The 16,455-nt window shown below is 40.9% G+C and overlaps 2 protein-coding genes across 2 annotated transcripts; one reads left to right on the top strand and one right to left on the bottom strand.

The window, feature by feature from the left end:
* The first annotated feature begins 1,908 nt into the window (after positions 1-1,908).
* On the top strand, positions 1,909-11,405 carry rsad1 (radical S-adenosyl methionine domain containing 1). The gene is made up of 10 exons (XM_083780205.1): positions 1,909-2,114; positions 2,474-2,607; positions 2,774-2,978; positions 3,335-3,577; positions 4,034-4,156; positions 7,412-7,475; positions 7,585-7,732; positions 8,738-8,792; positions 10,546-10,649; positions 10,761-11,405. The coding sequence occupies exons 1-10, from the start codon at positions 1,950-1,952 to the stop codon at positions 10,903-10,905; spliced, it is 1,386 nt and encodes a 461-aa protein (XP_083636331.1). The 5' UTR covers positions 1,909-1,949; the 3' UTR covers positions 10,906-11,405.
* Positions 11,406-12,380: 975 nt separating this feature from the next.
* On the bottom strand, positions 12,381-14,149 carry rasd2a (RASD family member 2a). Its single transcript, XM_083779429.1, has 2 exons — positions 13,418-14,149; positions 12,381-13,082 (listed from the first exon to the last, which is right to left on the bottom strand). Exons 1-2 carry the CDS (start codon positions 14,085-14,087, stop codon positions 12,568-12,570), a joined length of 1,185 nt encoding a protein of 394 aa, XP_083635555.1. The 5' UTR covers positions 14,088-14,149; the 3' UTR covers positions 12,381-12,567.
* Positions 14,150-16,455: the final 2,306 nt, after the last annotated feature.

Genomic DNA, 16,455 nt, shown 5'->3' with positions numbered 1-16,455 from the left:
TAAGATTGGCTTCCAAAGTTCACAGGAGTGCTCAGTTTCAAACAAAATGCTGCAAATCATGAACACATCGCGTGATTTCCGTGAAATTGTGCACCCACATTCCCACTAGGCCGAGGACAAAATGCCACATGAACAATTTCAACTCAGCCTCAAGGTGGCGCTATAACTGGCCGAAAAGTGTTTTTACCTCTAACTGCACGGATCTGTGGATAACCTGGTGGAGACCTGTGCCCAGAAGGGCACTTTTTCTAGTTTACTGTGCTTCCCTGGTATCTGAATGTACATAGTTATTTTTGAGTGGTGCAACCACCCCTGTGCGCAACCTAACACACACAAAAACACACACACGCACATATTAACTGTATATGATGCTTTCGGGTGTGCCAGTACAGTACAGTACGGTACAGTAGAGGGACCCCCACACCGTAACTCTGTCATTTCTCTACCGTTTCGGACGAGGGGCGGCTCGCCGGAACCGGACCGGCACCCTGGCTGTGGTCCTGTGGGTCTGGAACCTCCGGAGACCCCACGGGGACCCCCACATGGAGTTGAACCACTCACTTCACACAGGTGTGATTTTTGTTTCTTTGTTGATTTTTTTTCCCTTTTCTGTGCTGTTGTTAAAAATAAAAATAAAAATAAATAAAAACTCAAGCATGGTATTTTTAAGATGTTCATCCTCTACCAATGTTTTGTATAATGTTTCTTATTTAAAGGTAGTGTAAGTGATTTTCTTTGGTTAAAATAAGTGCTAAAAAGCTCTATATTGTAATTTGTGATAGTACTCATTGCTATGAGTGTTTGTTCAGTAATAGGAGTCTCCATGTCTCTCCAGCATTTTATTAAACAGAAAATGCATTTTCAGAAACCGAAACTGGGACATCAATTTTATCCAATCAGGATCGAGAACGCAGTCAGGATACAGATTAAACAAGTGGAATTGTAAGTGATTAGTGACACTGATGACACAAAGAAATGACTTGAGCTGAGCAGACAAAATTGGAACTGGAAGAGTATAAAAATCACACCCGTGTGAAGTGAGGGGCACTCTTATCATACATCATCATTTATTGATTGATTGAAATATTTATTAACAGTTTGTAGAATTTACAGTACATTTTAAGCACAAACTCAATACAAAGACTGTCAACTGTGAGTGGACGACCCAATTAAGCATTACACTTGTTTACAACAGGGTCCACATTGTTCAATTCATCATACATCACATTCTGTGACAATAGGCTACAATACAACGACTCAAACTTAATGTTTTACGTGTAACCTCTATTAATCTAACTCTAATATATTAAAGTCTATCTCGATCATGTTGCTATGATTTAATAGCCGGTGTCGGTGATGTAATGATCGTTCCCAAGTAGGCCGGCACGTAGGCCTACAAGTCTAGTTGAACTTAAAAACAATTAAAGCTGTAGGCCTACATAGGATAGGCCCTCAAAAATAGCTACTCTCTCCTGATTCGCTGACATTTTGTCACCTACCTGAAAATGTATTTTCTGTTTATTATTCTAAAGGTCCAGTAGTATTCTATAAGAGCTGGAGAGAGACAGGGAAACCTCTGTTACTGAACAAACACTATAGCAATGATTACTATCAGAATAGTAATTTAACCTTTTAGCAAAAAAACAGAAAATATCACTTACACTAAAGTGAACGTTTAAGGTAAAATGATGTGGTAGCATGTAAGTCCAAGAGGTTTGTAGCCTACTGTAGCGTTCAACTCAAGCATGCATACATTTAAGTACTGTTACTCGAGTCGGAAGAAGATAATTACTTACATCGAACAGCACCACCGCGTGGTCAAAGTGGGTAACGAACAAGCTCAAACTGGAAGACTGTTATTGTTTTCTTCCTGGTTCGCCATGTGAACGGTTCCGGGGTCTATACGAGGGCAATACTGCTGGAACCTCATTATAGAAAATAATTAAAATATGACCAAAATGGTTACACGTGCATTGCTTACAGCAGCATTTGCTCCATCCTTACATGTAAGACGGTGCTCATCCGTGATAGAAAGAAGCGACTTAATTCAAACAGTGACAGAAGAATTATCAGGCTCGAAATCTGTCCTGAACGAGGCTTCGCTCTATCTGCATGTGAGTTGAGTTGGTACATTACCGCACATATCACTGTAAAAAAATGGCATAACTAAACTAATATCATTTAAATGTACTGTACAATAATGTATGCGACCTCGCGCAAGCTGTCAAACTCCTAACCCTGTTCCAGTGTGCGTTAGCAGGAAAGCTGTAACAACGGGTAAAGATTCCACTGCCATTCTGTTTTGTGCTGGTGAAAGTTTATTCTCCAGGCCGGCTTCTCTGTATGATATACATATACTTTTTTGGGGGCATAGAATAAAACAAAATAATTTATTTAGAGCGCCCTCTACAGATCTGGTCTGTACTGGACCAGGGCTATCAAACTCCCTGTCACTGTCTCCTCTCTCTTGCAGTGGCCCTACTGTCTGAGAAGGTGTTCCTACTGCAATTTCAACAAGTATATTCCTAAATCTGACAATAATGCCTTAATGACGGCGTGCCTTCAGCGAGAGACTGAAACACTACTGCGGCTGAGTCAGGTGTCCAGGTAGGTCTATATGGATATTTATTCAACTAGTAGTTACTACTCACTAGTCTGTCTCAAAATCATCTTATCTAATGCCTACCTTACATTTCATCTTTAATGCCAATGTCAGTTCAGTTGGTCTTCTTTGGTCTATTCACACCGTCATTGATTATGATGTTTCTTTTAGCATCACATCTGTCTTCTTCGGTGGTGGGACTCCAAGTCTGGCCCACCCGTCTACCATCGCCGCTGTCCTGGAGACAGTTTCCAGACATGCTGCTCTCTCAGACGAGGCTGAGGTCACACTCGAGGTCAACCCTACGCCTGTAGGGAAGTCTAAGTTAGAGGACTATTTCCAAGCAGGCGTGAACCGTTTCTCCATTGGTGTGCAGGTGAATAATCAGTAATAATAAACTACTACTGGCTTAAAGGTATATTCAGTGATTTCACTCAAGAAACCTTAGGTTTCGTTTTTGGCTGTGGGACCCAGCCTTTCGTCCAATCAGGATAGAGAGTCAAAAATGAAACCTAAGGTTTTTTGACCCCCAGGGGTTAACTGGGGACAGGGAGGAACTCCTTATATGGTCAGCACACTCTATAGTAGGGAGGATTATCACAACAAAACAAAGAAATAAGTGATATTTGAATTAAGTGAAATCACTGAATATACCTTTAATTCAGGATCAAATAGCGTGATTCATCATTTATTTTCCTTTTCTTTCTTTTTTTCCTCACTCTAATCCTACAGTCTTTACAGGATGAGGACTTGAGAATTCTGGGGAGAGACCATAATTCCAAGCAGGCTTTACAGACCATTGCGGAGGCTCAGCGGCTGTGCCCAGGGAGGGTGTCTGTGGACGTCATGTTCGGACGGCCGGGACAGAGTCTTGACCGCTGGGAGAGCGAGCTGTCCGAGCTGCTGCTGCTGTGTGACGACCACGTGTCTCTGTACCAGCTGACCCTGGAGAGAGGCACCCAGCTGTTCAAGCAGGTGCAGTGGCGTAACGTAACCGCGTACATTTACTCTGGTGCTGTACAATTTTGATGTAGTTTTTATTTTATTTACTGGAGTATTTCCACTTTAACTTTCTACTCCAGTACATCTCAGGGGCAGATATTGTACTTTTAATCCACTACAATTATTAGAACTTTAGTTACTAGTTACTTACTAGATTTTGATTATTACAAAAACATATACAATATGATTAACCACTTCAACCCATACATTCTTTGGCCATTTGAAAGCCGATCTAAGATTTGTATACATTTTATACATTTGAAACATTCTGCATACTTTCTATTTTTTCCTTTCTCTTTTCTACTTAAAGCACATTTTAATACCAATTGTTTTGTACTTTTATTTAAGTACATTTTTTAATTCTGTACTTATGCATTTCTACATTGCAGTATTGATATTTACGTGAATACTTTTCCCACCACTGAACAGGTGCAACACGGGGAACTGAGCCTTCCCAGTGACGATGTCACAGCGGCCATGTATGCATCCGCCCGGAGGATTCTTCACGAGCATGGCTTTCGGCAGTATGAGGTGTCAAACTTTGCGAGACGCGTAAGTACTCCGCAAATGGAGTAATGGACATTGATCAATCAGTAATGGTATAGATCATGTACCGATAGTTTTCCTTCCCGATAGCGATTCCGATAACTTGCTTATTGGTCGATACTGAGTACTGATCCGATACCAGTAGGCCTATGTAATTTAAAGAAATCACACCTGTGTGAAGTGAGGGGCGCTCTTATTGATTAGATGATGTAATGATGATGTAAAACAAACAGTGACAAAACAAACATTAATTTCTGTCCATTGTCAATGGCATTTTAAAAACAAACCTATAAACCTGTATATAGGAGGGGCTAGCTCCCCTCAAATATGTGGTCCAGGCCAGGGACCCTCATGGTTCCTTGAGATGGTTCCAAATGGACCCTTACTGCAACTTTGAGGGTGTACAAATCAAACCAGTATACTCAAGAGTTATGGGAGGTCCTTGAAATTAAAGGTTTTGAGAACCACTGGTCTAGGAATAAAATAAATGATGACGTAAGAAATATATATAGTATATATATATAGTATATAGGCATATACTATATACGTATACATATATACTCTATACTCTATACTGTATAAAGTGTGTAGTTGTAAGTTGATTAGTGGTATACTGTGGTTACTTTGCGCCAAAAACCGTGACAGCTGTTCCGCCATTTGATGCTTACGCAGAAAAGGGTGTACAAATCAAACCAGTATACTCAAGAGTTATGGGAGGTCCTTGAAATTAAAAGTTTTGAGAACCACTGGTCTAGGAATAAAATTAATACTGTAAATACAAACCCATTAATAATAGTTAAAGTGTAAAACAATTTACAACAGAAATCTACATTCTCAAGAAGACCTTGTGTCTTGACTGGGAGCTTTGTGCAAAAAATGTAATCTCATCACGTGATACATGACATGGTATCGGAATGGCATAGATTGGCATACTCACCGATACTGATACTTGCATTTTAGGCAGTATCGGCAGCTTGTCTTCTGATACAGGTGTCGGTCAGAACAATTCTATCAGTTAATCAGTGGGGTTTTGTCTGTTGATGTGAGTAGTGGAGGCTTTAATTGTTTGCATTGACTAAATACACTGTTATTACAATTAACCTAGCCCAGGGATGCCCAAAAGGTAAATCGTGATCTACCAGTAGATCACAAAGACTTCAGGTAGATCACACACATGCCCCTAAAATTATATATAATTAAAAAAAAAGAATATATATTCTGCCAACTTGTGACTTGATTGATTAACATCAAAAAGGGCCTGTCAGTTCAAACCCACAATGCAATACTTTGCTTTGAGCACAGACATCAGTAGCATTATAAATATATAAACAACCCTACCTAGTCCATTTCCCCCCCTCTTATTGAGCACAGACATCAGTAGCATTATAAATATATAAACAACCCTACCTAGTCCATTTCCCCCCCTCTTATTGAGCACAGACATCAGTAGCATTATAAATATATAAACAACCCTACCTAGTCCATTTCCCCCCCTCTTATTGAGCACAGACATCAGTAGCATTATAAATATATAAACAACCCTACCTAGTCCATTTCCCCCCCTCTTATTGAGCACAGACATCAGTAGCATTATAAATATATAAACAACCCTACCTAGTCCATTTCCCCCCCTCTTATTGAGCACAGACATCAGTAGCATTATAAATATATAAACAACCCTACCTAGTCCATTTCCCCCCCTCTTATTGAGCACAGACATCAGTAGCATTATAAATATATAAACAACCCTACCTAGTCCATTTCCCATCCCACAGACATCAGTAGCATTATAAATATATAAACAACCCTACCTAGTCCATTTCCCCCCACAGACATCAGTAGCATTATAAATATATAAACAACCCTACCTAGTCCATTTCCCCCCTCTTATTTCCCATCCCACAGACATCAGTAGCATTATAAATATATAAACAACCCTACCTAGTCCATTTCCCCCCCTCTTATTTCCCATCCCACAGACATCAGTAGCATTATAAATATATAAACAACCCTACCTAGTCCATTTCCCCCCCTCTTATTTCCCATCCCACAGACATCAGTAGCATTATAAATATATAAACAACCCTACCTAGTCCATTTCCCCCCACAGACATCAGTAGCATTATAAATATATAAACAACCCTACCTAGTCCATTTCCCCCCCTCTTATTTCCCATCCCACAGACATCAGTAGCATTATAAATATATAAACAACCCTACCTAGTCCATTTCCCCCCCTCTTATTTCCCATCCCACAGACATCAGTAGCATTATAAATATATAAACAACCCTACCTAGTCCATTTCCCCCCACAGACATCAGTAGCATTATAAATATATAAACAACCCTACCTAGTCCATTTCCCCCCCTCTTATTTCCCATCCCACAGACATCAGTAGCATTATAAATATATAAACAACCCTACCTAGTCCATTTCCCCCCACAGACATCAGTAGCATTATAAATATATAAACAACCCTACCTAGTCCATTTCCCCCCCTCTTATTTCCCATCCCACAGACATCAGTAGCATTATAAATATATAAACAACCCTACCTAGTCCATTTCCCCCCCTCTTATTTCCCATCCCACAGACATCAGTAGCATTATAAATATATAAACAACCCTACCTAGTCCATTTCCCCCCACAGACATCAGTAGCATTATAAATATATAAACAACCCTACCTAGTCCATTTCCCCCCCTCTTATTTCCCATCCCACAGACATCAGTAGCATTATAAATATATAAACAACCCTACCTAGTCCATTTCCCCCCACAGACATCAGTAGCATTATAAATATATAAACAACCCTACCTAGTCCATTTCCCCCCCTCTTATTTCCCATCCCAATAAGTGCGCCGCTACGTACATTTTTTAACAATTTTCAACAATGGGATATTACTTTTTTGGTGGGTAGATCTTGTTGAGCTGGTCATTTTGAAAGTAGCAAGTCGCAAGTCAAAAAATTGCTTTTGCCTAAAATGATATGCCCAAAATGTGTGACGAATTACATTTCTAACTCAATATATGATGTGCAATTTGGTGGTCAAAGTTGATCCACACTAGCCTGACTCTTTCGTTTCACTTCATTATTCGCCAGGAGATATTATTTAATCATAGCGATTCAGGGCTGGAGCCAGGCCAGAACCACACAGCACAACTATGCACTTGTTCTTTCAGTAATCTTCGATCAGTGATGAAGATGCCTGTGTGGTCTATTTTTATTTATTTATTTTTATTTTATTTATTTTTTGCAGAATGCCATTAGTCTTCACAACATGATATACTGGAAAGGGGGGCAGTACCTTGGTGTTGGGCCAGGTAAATTATCAATTATTTAATCAAGACATAAGACATAATTCGTATTATCGAAATTTGATTAGATTTGAGGAGGTGTTAAGCCCTTAGTATGAAGCCATTGTCTTTTCAGGAGCGCATGGACGTTTTGTTCCCCTGGGGGAGGGAGGTGTTGTTAGGGAGGCTCGTACCCAGACCCTGGAGCCTGACATCTGGATCCTGGAGGTCCAGCAGAGGGGACATGGAACACGGAGGAGGATCCCCCTGAGTCATCTTGGACTGTAAGCTGATTGCTTGTAACCGGTATTATGCTTTTTAACTGGGGAGGCGAACATGCACAGCTCATAACATGTTGTGTCCGGGGCATGTAGATCAACTATTTTCAGCAAAGATATTTGGTGTAGATGGAAATAAGGACGCAAGCCAGTATAGACCTCCTTATATAAAGTTTAAACTTTAAAACAAATTTCATTTAGTTCATCACAAAAAATAAAATACTCTGTGAAATGTCAGGATGACTGTCATGACACAGTATGAGCAGTGTGATAATGGTTGCTATTCCTTGTCCATTCATTCAGTTGTATTCTATTCTATTTTTGTCCTTTTTGGATAGATTCTTTATTACAGTTATTACAGTAGTCTGACAGGAAATGAGGAGAGAGATGGGGGTGACATGCAGCCTATTTTTGTTCTTGAGCTCTCAGTCATTCTGTCTTCTCATTCATTCATTCATTCATTCATTCATTGGTTTATTTGGACGGGACAGCATTAATTAATTAATTAATTTTTTTTTTTTAAGATTTTTTTGCGGCTTACGCCTTTTATTGATTTTTTTTTGAAGGGACAGACAGTAGGCTGACAGGAAACGGGAGAGAGATGGGGGGATGACATGCAGTAAAGGCCGTGTCGGGTCCGGGAGTCGAACCCGCGGCACACTGCGACTGGATTACCAGTCCGGTGCCCAGACCGTTACGCTACGGCCTGGGCCTAATTAATTAATTAATGAACACTGCACATACAATGCAATGTAAATATGCTGGATTTAGCAAGGCTGCTAGTTTCCATCTGTAGTCCCCAAACAGAGAACAGGCAACAAAACAAAAAGAGCACATATAAACATTACTAAGGGGGTACAAATATGAGAGAAAAAAAACAATAGTTAAAAGGCCATGTAATATGGCCTAAAATACAATTCTCAAAGTCATACAGTACCAGTCACGACAGAGTTATGTCATAGCCAGTCCACTTATTGTGATGTTCACTTATGAAGATTCTGTTTTTGGCAGATTGGAGGAAGTGTTGGTGATGGGACTTCGAATGACTGAGGGCATTACTCACCAGGTGAATGCACACAATTATCCATCCATTCATACTGTACAGCACATAGTGTATTCTACAGCAGTGGTTCTCATATCTCCGGCACCGTTGGCTTGATCGCAGCCATACTCTGCACACACACTCCCTGAATGCCACAGCTGAACCTCTGCCCCAAGGTTTTCACATTGGCCTCTTATAGTGCCACCAGGAGGCCGCTTTGTGCAAACAAACAAATGTTTTGACAGTACACCTACAGATTTTGTCCAAACATCACGCAAATTGGTACACAGTCTCTCTAGTGCCATTCAACGAAATTGGTCTTTCAGATTTTTCAGACTCCATCCTGATTGGCCAAGATTGGCTTCCAAAGTTCGCAGGAGTGCTCAGTTTCAAACAAAATGCCCCAAATCACGAACACATCGTGTGATTTCTGTGAAATTGTGCACGCACATTCCCACTAGGCAGAGGAAGAAATGCCACTTGAACATTTTCAACTCAGCCTCATGGTGGCGCTATAACTGGCCGATTGGTGTTTTTACCTCTAACTGCACGGATCTGGAGGTCTGTGTATAACTTTGTGTGCACACTCCCTAGGCCTAGAGGCCAAGGAAAAACCTTTGCCTGGAATTTTTCACATCTGCTCTATATAGCGCCACCAGGAGGCCGACATATGTAAAACACATTTCTAATATTACTCCTTCAGATTTGATCAAACTTTCACGCAAATCGGTACACATGCTCTCCATATTCATGTGATCAAGACGGGTTTGTTTGATTTCTCATAATGCATCCTGATTGGCTACGATTGGCTTCTAAACTTTTCAGGAGTAGCCCGCTTTGTACAAATCGCCACAACTCGTCCAATTGCGGTGAAACTGCATGCATATTCCCACTACACTGAGGAAGAAATGCCACTTGATAGTTTTGACAGCCTCATGGTGGCGCTACAACAGGCCATGTCGCATCACACACACACACACACACACACGCGCACACAATTATAATAACATAATACTCCTAAACGTTTTGCCAAACATCACACACCCTCCTATCCTCCTGGTGGAGACAAACTATGCAAACTATGCAAGGCTCAAGGACACTTCAATACTAACCCACTGTTGCCCCCACCCACTGCCCCATCCATTGCCGCCCCCATCCACTGCCACTTTGTAGAATTCTGTCCTGAAACTCAATGGGTATCAATGGGTGTCAAAATACAGACAATAAGTATCAGTTTGGGGGACATGAAAATCACTGCTCTACTGAAAGACAAAGTTTATTTATATAGCACATTTCACATGACAAGCGAGGACTCATGTGCTTCAATGAAATACATGTACATAAGAATAAGAAAATACAAACAATTGTTATTTAAAATTAAAATGTGTGAAAATAGGTAGGTTTTTTCCACCTATTCTGCTTTTCCACCAGAGTTCAAGTAAATGTAATCTGTTGTTACAGTGGTCCTGTCTGTGTAAAGTTGAGGATTCAGAATGATCAGAAATATAATAAATACATTTACAGTAAGCATGATCTATTTATTAGGACCTTCTCACTACTTTATTTTATTAAAAATTATAAATGTCCCTTTCACTAATTATGTGCTATACTAATAACTCCATGATTTCTTAAATTATTTATGAGTACATTACACAATTATGCCACATTTGTAATTTGACAACAGCATTGGTCGCCGTATACAGTTATATATCTGAATGCATGGCTTATCTGTTTATGAATGCAATATATCTGCTTTGCACTGGCATATTGATTGCAGCATTGGCAGCTATTCAGCTCTGACCTGGATCTTCATGAAATCTTTGGTACGTCCATGGATGTGCAAGAACTGCTCGCAAGCAGACAACTAGTTCTTGATGACAGGTACTTTATATTATATGGGCAGCATTTTATAATGGATCATATTTGTATTTTCATCACAGAAGGAGAATAGTGCTGATTTCTGTTTTGAGTCTCTGACCTTTTGCTTTCTAGGGGCCTGCGCTGCTCCTGGAAGGGACTGGCCTTACTGGACAGTATGTTACCAACTCTACTGCTGGACCTGGAAACCCAGGTCACCCAGAGACAGAGAAACCATGTGGCCGATAGACAGAGAGGCAAAACTGCCTCGCCCAGTTGACAGATCCCTTTGTCCACAGAATACGTTGCGCCGGAGCACTACCTTTTCCTGGCACAAGCAAGGCATTTAAGTGATCGATGTCTTTGATCTTTGGCAGAATTCCCTGCAGGGTACCTCGAGCACAAAAAACAGTTCAACATTTGGGAGAGGAGTGCCGCACAACAATGTCACGTTCCTATGCATAGGGTTGGAGAGATGCCCACAAGCAGTTGTCTCACTCAGTGCATGTGTAACGCTCTCTGGATATGATATCCAAAGCTGTCCGTGGCTCAAAAAACCCTTTCTGTGGACACAGCACAGCCTTTTATGGAACTGCCTTAGGTTAGGTCCAGTGGCCAGGGAAGGATAGTAATGCCCAGCAACAGAGAAGTTGCTGGAAACAGGCTGCTCTGTGACACTACGTTCTACTCTGTTTGAAATTGGTTGCTGGCTGCACGTAGTATGTCATGTGTAGCTGTTTTATTTTAAAATCAAAATCAATATCCACCTTTACTTGTAAGTTGTGTGCCAAGATCTGTCTGATGACTGATATTGTCCTCCTAATGCTTGAGGGCCACTGAGGGGCTGTGTTTTATTTTATTAATATTATTTATGGCGGTAGACTTCCGTGTTCTGGCTGATACGACAATAAGCATTTCAATACATTTTGATCTTTGTTGGGTCAAAATCATTGTAAAATACTATAATGAAATGATACTACTGGAAAATGTGCAGGTCGAAAATAATGCAGGTCCCACAACATTGCTCTATGCCAGAGGTGTCGAACTGAACTTGGGGCGAGGGCCGCATTGGTCAAAAGGTCACTTGATGGGGGCCACAACCAGTTGCGGACGCACGCTCGATATCTCAGTCAGTCACTGCTAGAATATAATATATAATAATATATAATATATATTCTACTGTAATTAATAAACAATGCAATAAGGATCCCCAACAAAACATTTGAAAGTAAAACATTTCAATTTGAAGTAAAGACATTACTTGTCTACCTTGTTTACCTACATCTGCTAATATGCAAAATATCTGCAGTTTCTGTTCAGTCATGTGTGGCTTTTGTTCTTATGTTTCAGGTGTTGATCACCTGGGAGCTATTACCATGTCAGCACAATATCTGCAGTTTCTGTTCAGTAATGTGTGGCTTTGTATGTGTATCTGTATGTGGTGCTGGTTTTATTCATGCCCTTTCCAGGCCTATGATTTATTAATTTCCTTGTGGATTGAATTTGCTTGTTTCATCTGACATATCAGGAAGATGCATGCCTGTGGAGCCTCACTGATAAAAGTCCTGTACGTTAGGTGTAATTTTCAAGTGTGTTGGCACTTTAAATTCCATCATTTCCACATATAGCTGCCTCGGCAGCCTGGGCTCCTACCCACATCTTCACCCACCACATCCAGTCTGACCATAAATGGTTATTATTGGCCCTTTGAAAAACGGAATACATAGCCTACATTTGGCCTAGAAGAGACCTATTGGAAAAAACACAGCAGTACAACATAGATAAGGGCATTGTTTTATTCGTTTTAAAGCAAAACAGCAATACAATAAATACACAAATGTCTAATGCATTTGTTAGTGCAACTACAGAGTATAACTCCTTACATAATGAAATATTGTAGCATACTACTACAATAGCTTTTTTTATTGAGAAGCAACGCAGTTCATTGAATTTGACACTTCTCGTGTTTGTTTTGTCCACCAAGGTGTTTGACCTGCTCCAGGTCGCTTTGGAAGCTCGGGCGCCGTGCCAGCGGGTACATAGTGGCGATAGGACCGTTGAGCTGGCTCGGTCTCCATTCTCGCAGGCTACCCGCGCACAACAGTTGATACGTGTGGATGGAGATGTTTTGGTGTTCTGTCGGGCATGTCTCGTTAGGAAGCCGTCCCTGTTTGGCGAGGGCACTAAATGCACATGGTAGTCCGGTGCCCTCCTTGGCAGAAGTTTCAAAGTATTCAACCCCTTCACCGCCGAGGATTGAGTCAATTTCGAAGCGGCTGACAACTCTCGCCATGGGGCCCAAGTCCATTTTGTTCCCACAGACCACGACTGGAACTTTTGCAGTGTTCTTCAGCTTCATCAACTTTGACTTGGCTGCATTGATCTCCTTAATCAGCTCACAGACCTCCCTGAACGACTCCCTGTTGTCCACACTGAACACCAGCAGAAAGATGTCACCTGAAGAAAATACAGATTTGTTACATTGTATTCATTTCACTTCATATGCCTAACACAGTGGTTTTCAAAAAAGGACCTCTCTCTAGGCTTCATTTTGAAGCCTAGTAATTTAATTTCACTATACCTCAATTAGCTTAAATTTAATCAATTAAAATTGTGTGTGAGAAACATTCAATAACTATGTTTCAACATCACCACTATAAAGATATTTTGCATACAATGTATAATATTTTTTGAGCTATAGGTCAGAATAATTTGAAATGGGCATGGCTTGCTTAATGAAAGTCTGAAATTTCGAAAAGAGCTAAATCAAAAGCATAATGTCCAGTCCTTACCTGTCAATATTGACAACCTCCGTTTAGCGGGGTAGTCTCGCTCTCCCGCAGCGTCCAGAATATCAATCTGATATTCCTGTCCTCGTATGTGGTACAGCTTGGTGTGGAAATCCTCCGTCGTTGCTTCGTAGTGTTCTTTGAACTCCTCGCCCAAGAAGCGCCGGAGGATGTTTGTTTTGCCCACTCTCGGTGCGCCAAGCGCAACTATGCGCCGACAGTTCCGTGGTTTAATCAGTGTCTGATTAAACGCCCTTTTGATACCGGTGTCTGTCAGGAGCTGGGCGCGGGCTTTGCACTGGAGACGCCGGATCGGACTGAGAGTCACGCTACGGTAGAAACGGCTGCGTTTGTGAAGTGGAATTGTCTCACATGCACCCAGCTTGGCACCCAGCTTGGCACCCGCCGCCGATAGCGATGCCATGCGCGCTTGGTGATGCCCGGTAGAGCCGAAGGTTTTTTCCGGGATGTCCTCAACGGACAGGTAAATATTTTCAATTGTGTTCATCTCCTCCATGATGTTTCCAATGTGTCCAGGAGGCAGGCTACGGGGACGTAATGTCTCCGCCTGGTTCCCTGAGCGGCATGCCACGGTGTGTAGTAGAGGCATTATTATCTGTCTGCAGGAGCGCGTCGAGTTATATAGGAGTACCAACGTCGAGCTCAGCGTCATACACTGAACTGATTCCCCTCACACAGAACACGCTCCTTATATAGCACTGGCCTATGAAAGGCAGTATCACGACACGACATCAATGATGGGTTTCAATTGCCCCATTTACACCTCATCAATGATCCCCCATGGTGAGGCCTAATGGGGCCCCATTATGGGGCCATTGAAACGATCACAGATGCCTAGGTTTCACTAGCCAAGGTTTCACTTCCCTTTAATGTAAATGAGTCAGGTAGTATATATACACAAAGTGTTTTTGGCCTTATAGCTGGATGTGCCATTAGGCCTATGGGCCTGATAATAGCTAATAATAATAATTGTAGCCTAATGGCATTTGTGCTGTTCCTGCCAAAGTGTATACTGAACTTCAGCTCAACAGCGAGCTAAACTCCAATTCCCCATAGAAAGAATGACAGAATCTTGATGTAAAGTTCCTTTACTGAGTGGTTCTTCATCTTTTACAAGGTCATGGAGTAAAAACTGAAACAAACGTAAAATACAATACAACATGCATGAGTTCAGTTGTCCTGTTCTTAATTTCACAGTAGCTTGTAAATACAATCCTTTTTAATCCAAAATTACCATGAAATCCCTTTTTTTTTTTTTTAACATTAACAAGATTATGCATGAAATTGACATGCACAAGTTCACAACATGAAATACAATACATTCCAATGAATTCTAACTTACAGCATTGCCTCTTGGTGAAGATTTGTAGAAATTAGAAAGGAAAAGCTATTTTTAGTTGTTTTGCACAGAGAAGGAGTAGGTGCACTCTGTGCTGCTTCTAACATAAATTATGTTTGCCAGCCAACACAGCTGATTACTATCCAGTGCAATCATCTAAACTCACACACCTGCCTTAACTAGGTCAAATGTCACAGTGGCCTCTTCTAATCCAGAAGGCATTTCAATGTAAGAGTCCTTAAAGGACCACTTCACCACATTTCAACCTTTCTTCATATAATAGGTCCTCACTAATAGTCATGATAAAATGGCACGGTTTTTTTCTGCTTAGTCTGTGTCTCATAGGAGGGCTGTGGGCAGTTTAGAAACCGTCTTCCAGTGACATCATCATTAGGCAGATTATTTTTTAAACAAGATTCTTTTACAAAAATGTTTAGATTTTCATTATAGTGAGAACGATGGCTTCCATTTTCGCATTGCAACTTTTCAGAACTAGAAAGCCTGCAGTTTTTATTAGCTTGTATTCCCCATCGATGATGTCGGCGGGGCGGCGGCGGTGGCTCAGGGGTAGAGTGCCTGGATGGTAACCGTAAGGTTGCCAGTTCGAACCCGGGCTCCCCCAGAGTTACTGTCGAAGTGTCCTTGAGCAAGACACTGAACCCCTAATTGCTCCCGATGTGCTAGTTGGTGCCTTGCATGGTTTCCGCTGCCATCGGTGTATGAATGTGTGTGTGAATGGGTGAATGTAATGCACAATCTCTGTAAAGCGCCTTGGATAAAGGCGCTATATAAATGCACCATTTACCATTTACCATTTATGTCACTGGAAGACGGTTTCTGAACTGCCCACAGCCCTCCTATGAGACACAGACCGAGTAGAAAAAAACTGCGCAATTTGTTCATGATTATTAGTGAGGACCCATTATATGAAGATAGGTTGAAAAGTGGTGAAGTGGTCCTTTAAGTCTTTAAAAAATGAAGCCTTTCTAAACATAATAACGGCATACAATATAAATGACATTATAAAACAACACAGCATTCATATTGCTCAAAGCGTTGTAGTAGAGATGAGACGGTGAAAACCATGCAGAGATAACAAATGCCATATATAGGCCTATAATATGAACAGAATTAAATGAGCTATAGATTGTTAAAATCCACAACCAAAGTGTGGCCTGCATGTGCTAAGACCTGAATTTCAAGAACCACCTTTTTTATTATAATAATAATGTTGATGATAAATGTATTTAGAATAATCTTTCCATGGTGGATTAACGCGTGTCCCAAAACCAAAATCCACCATGACTCCAATTTCCACAGAAGCATCCGATATCAATTGGTTTTTGATTGATTGATTGAAATATTTATTAACAGTTTGTAGAATTTACAGTACATTTTAAGCACAAACTCAATACAAAGACTGTTAACTGTGAGTGGACGACCCAATTAAGCATTACACTTGTTTACAACAGGGTCCACATTGTTCAATTCATCAAAACATTTAGAGACATACAAATAGACACTTCTATGTAGCTAAAGAACAGAACAGGAATTCATCATTTAGGAAGCAAAAAGGGAAAAGATACATATACAGTGAGGGGAAATGGGGTGGGGGGGGGGGGGGGGGATTACTATAGTAGCCTACTATATGCAGACACGTATACTAGCTTCCTCCAGTCAC

This window comes from Protomyctophum parallelum (assembly GCF_964188405.1).
Source record: "Protomyctophum parallelum genome assembly, chromosome: 13".
Taxonomy (NCBI): Eukaryota; Metazoa; Chordata; class Actinopteri; order Myctophiformes; family Myctophidae; genus Protomyctophum; species Protomyctophum parallelum.
This window is presented reverse-complemented; position numbering and strand designations above follow the sequence as displayed.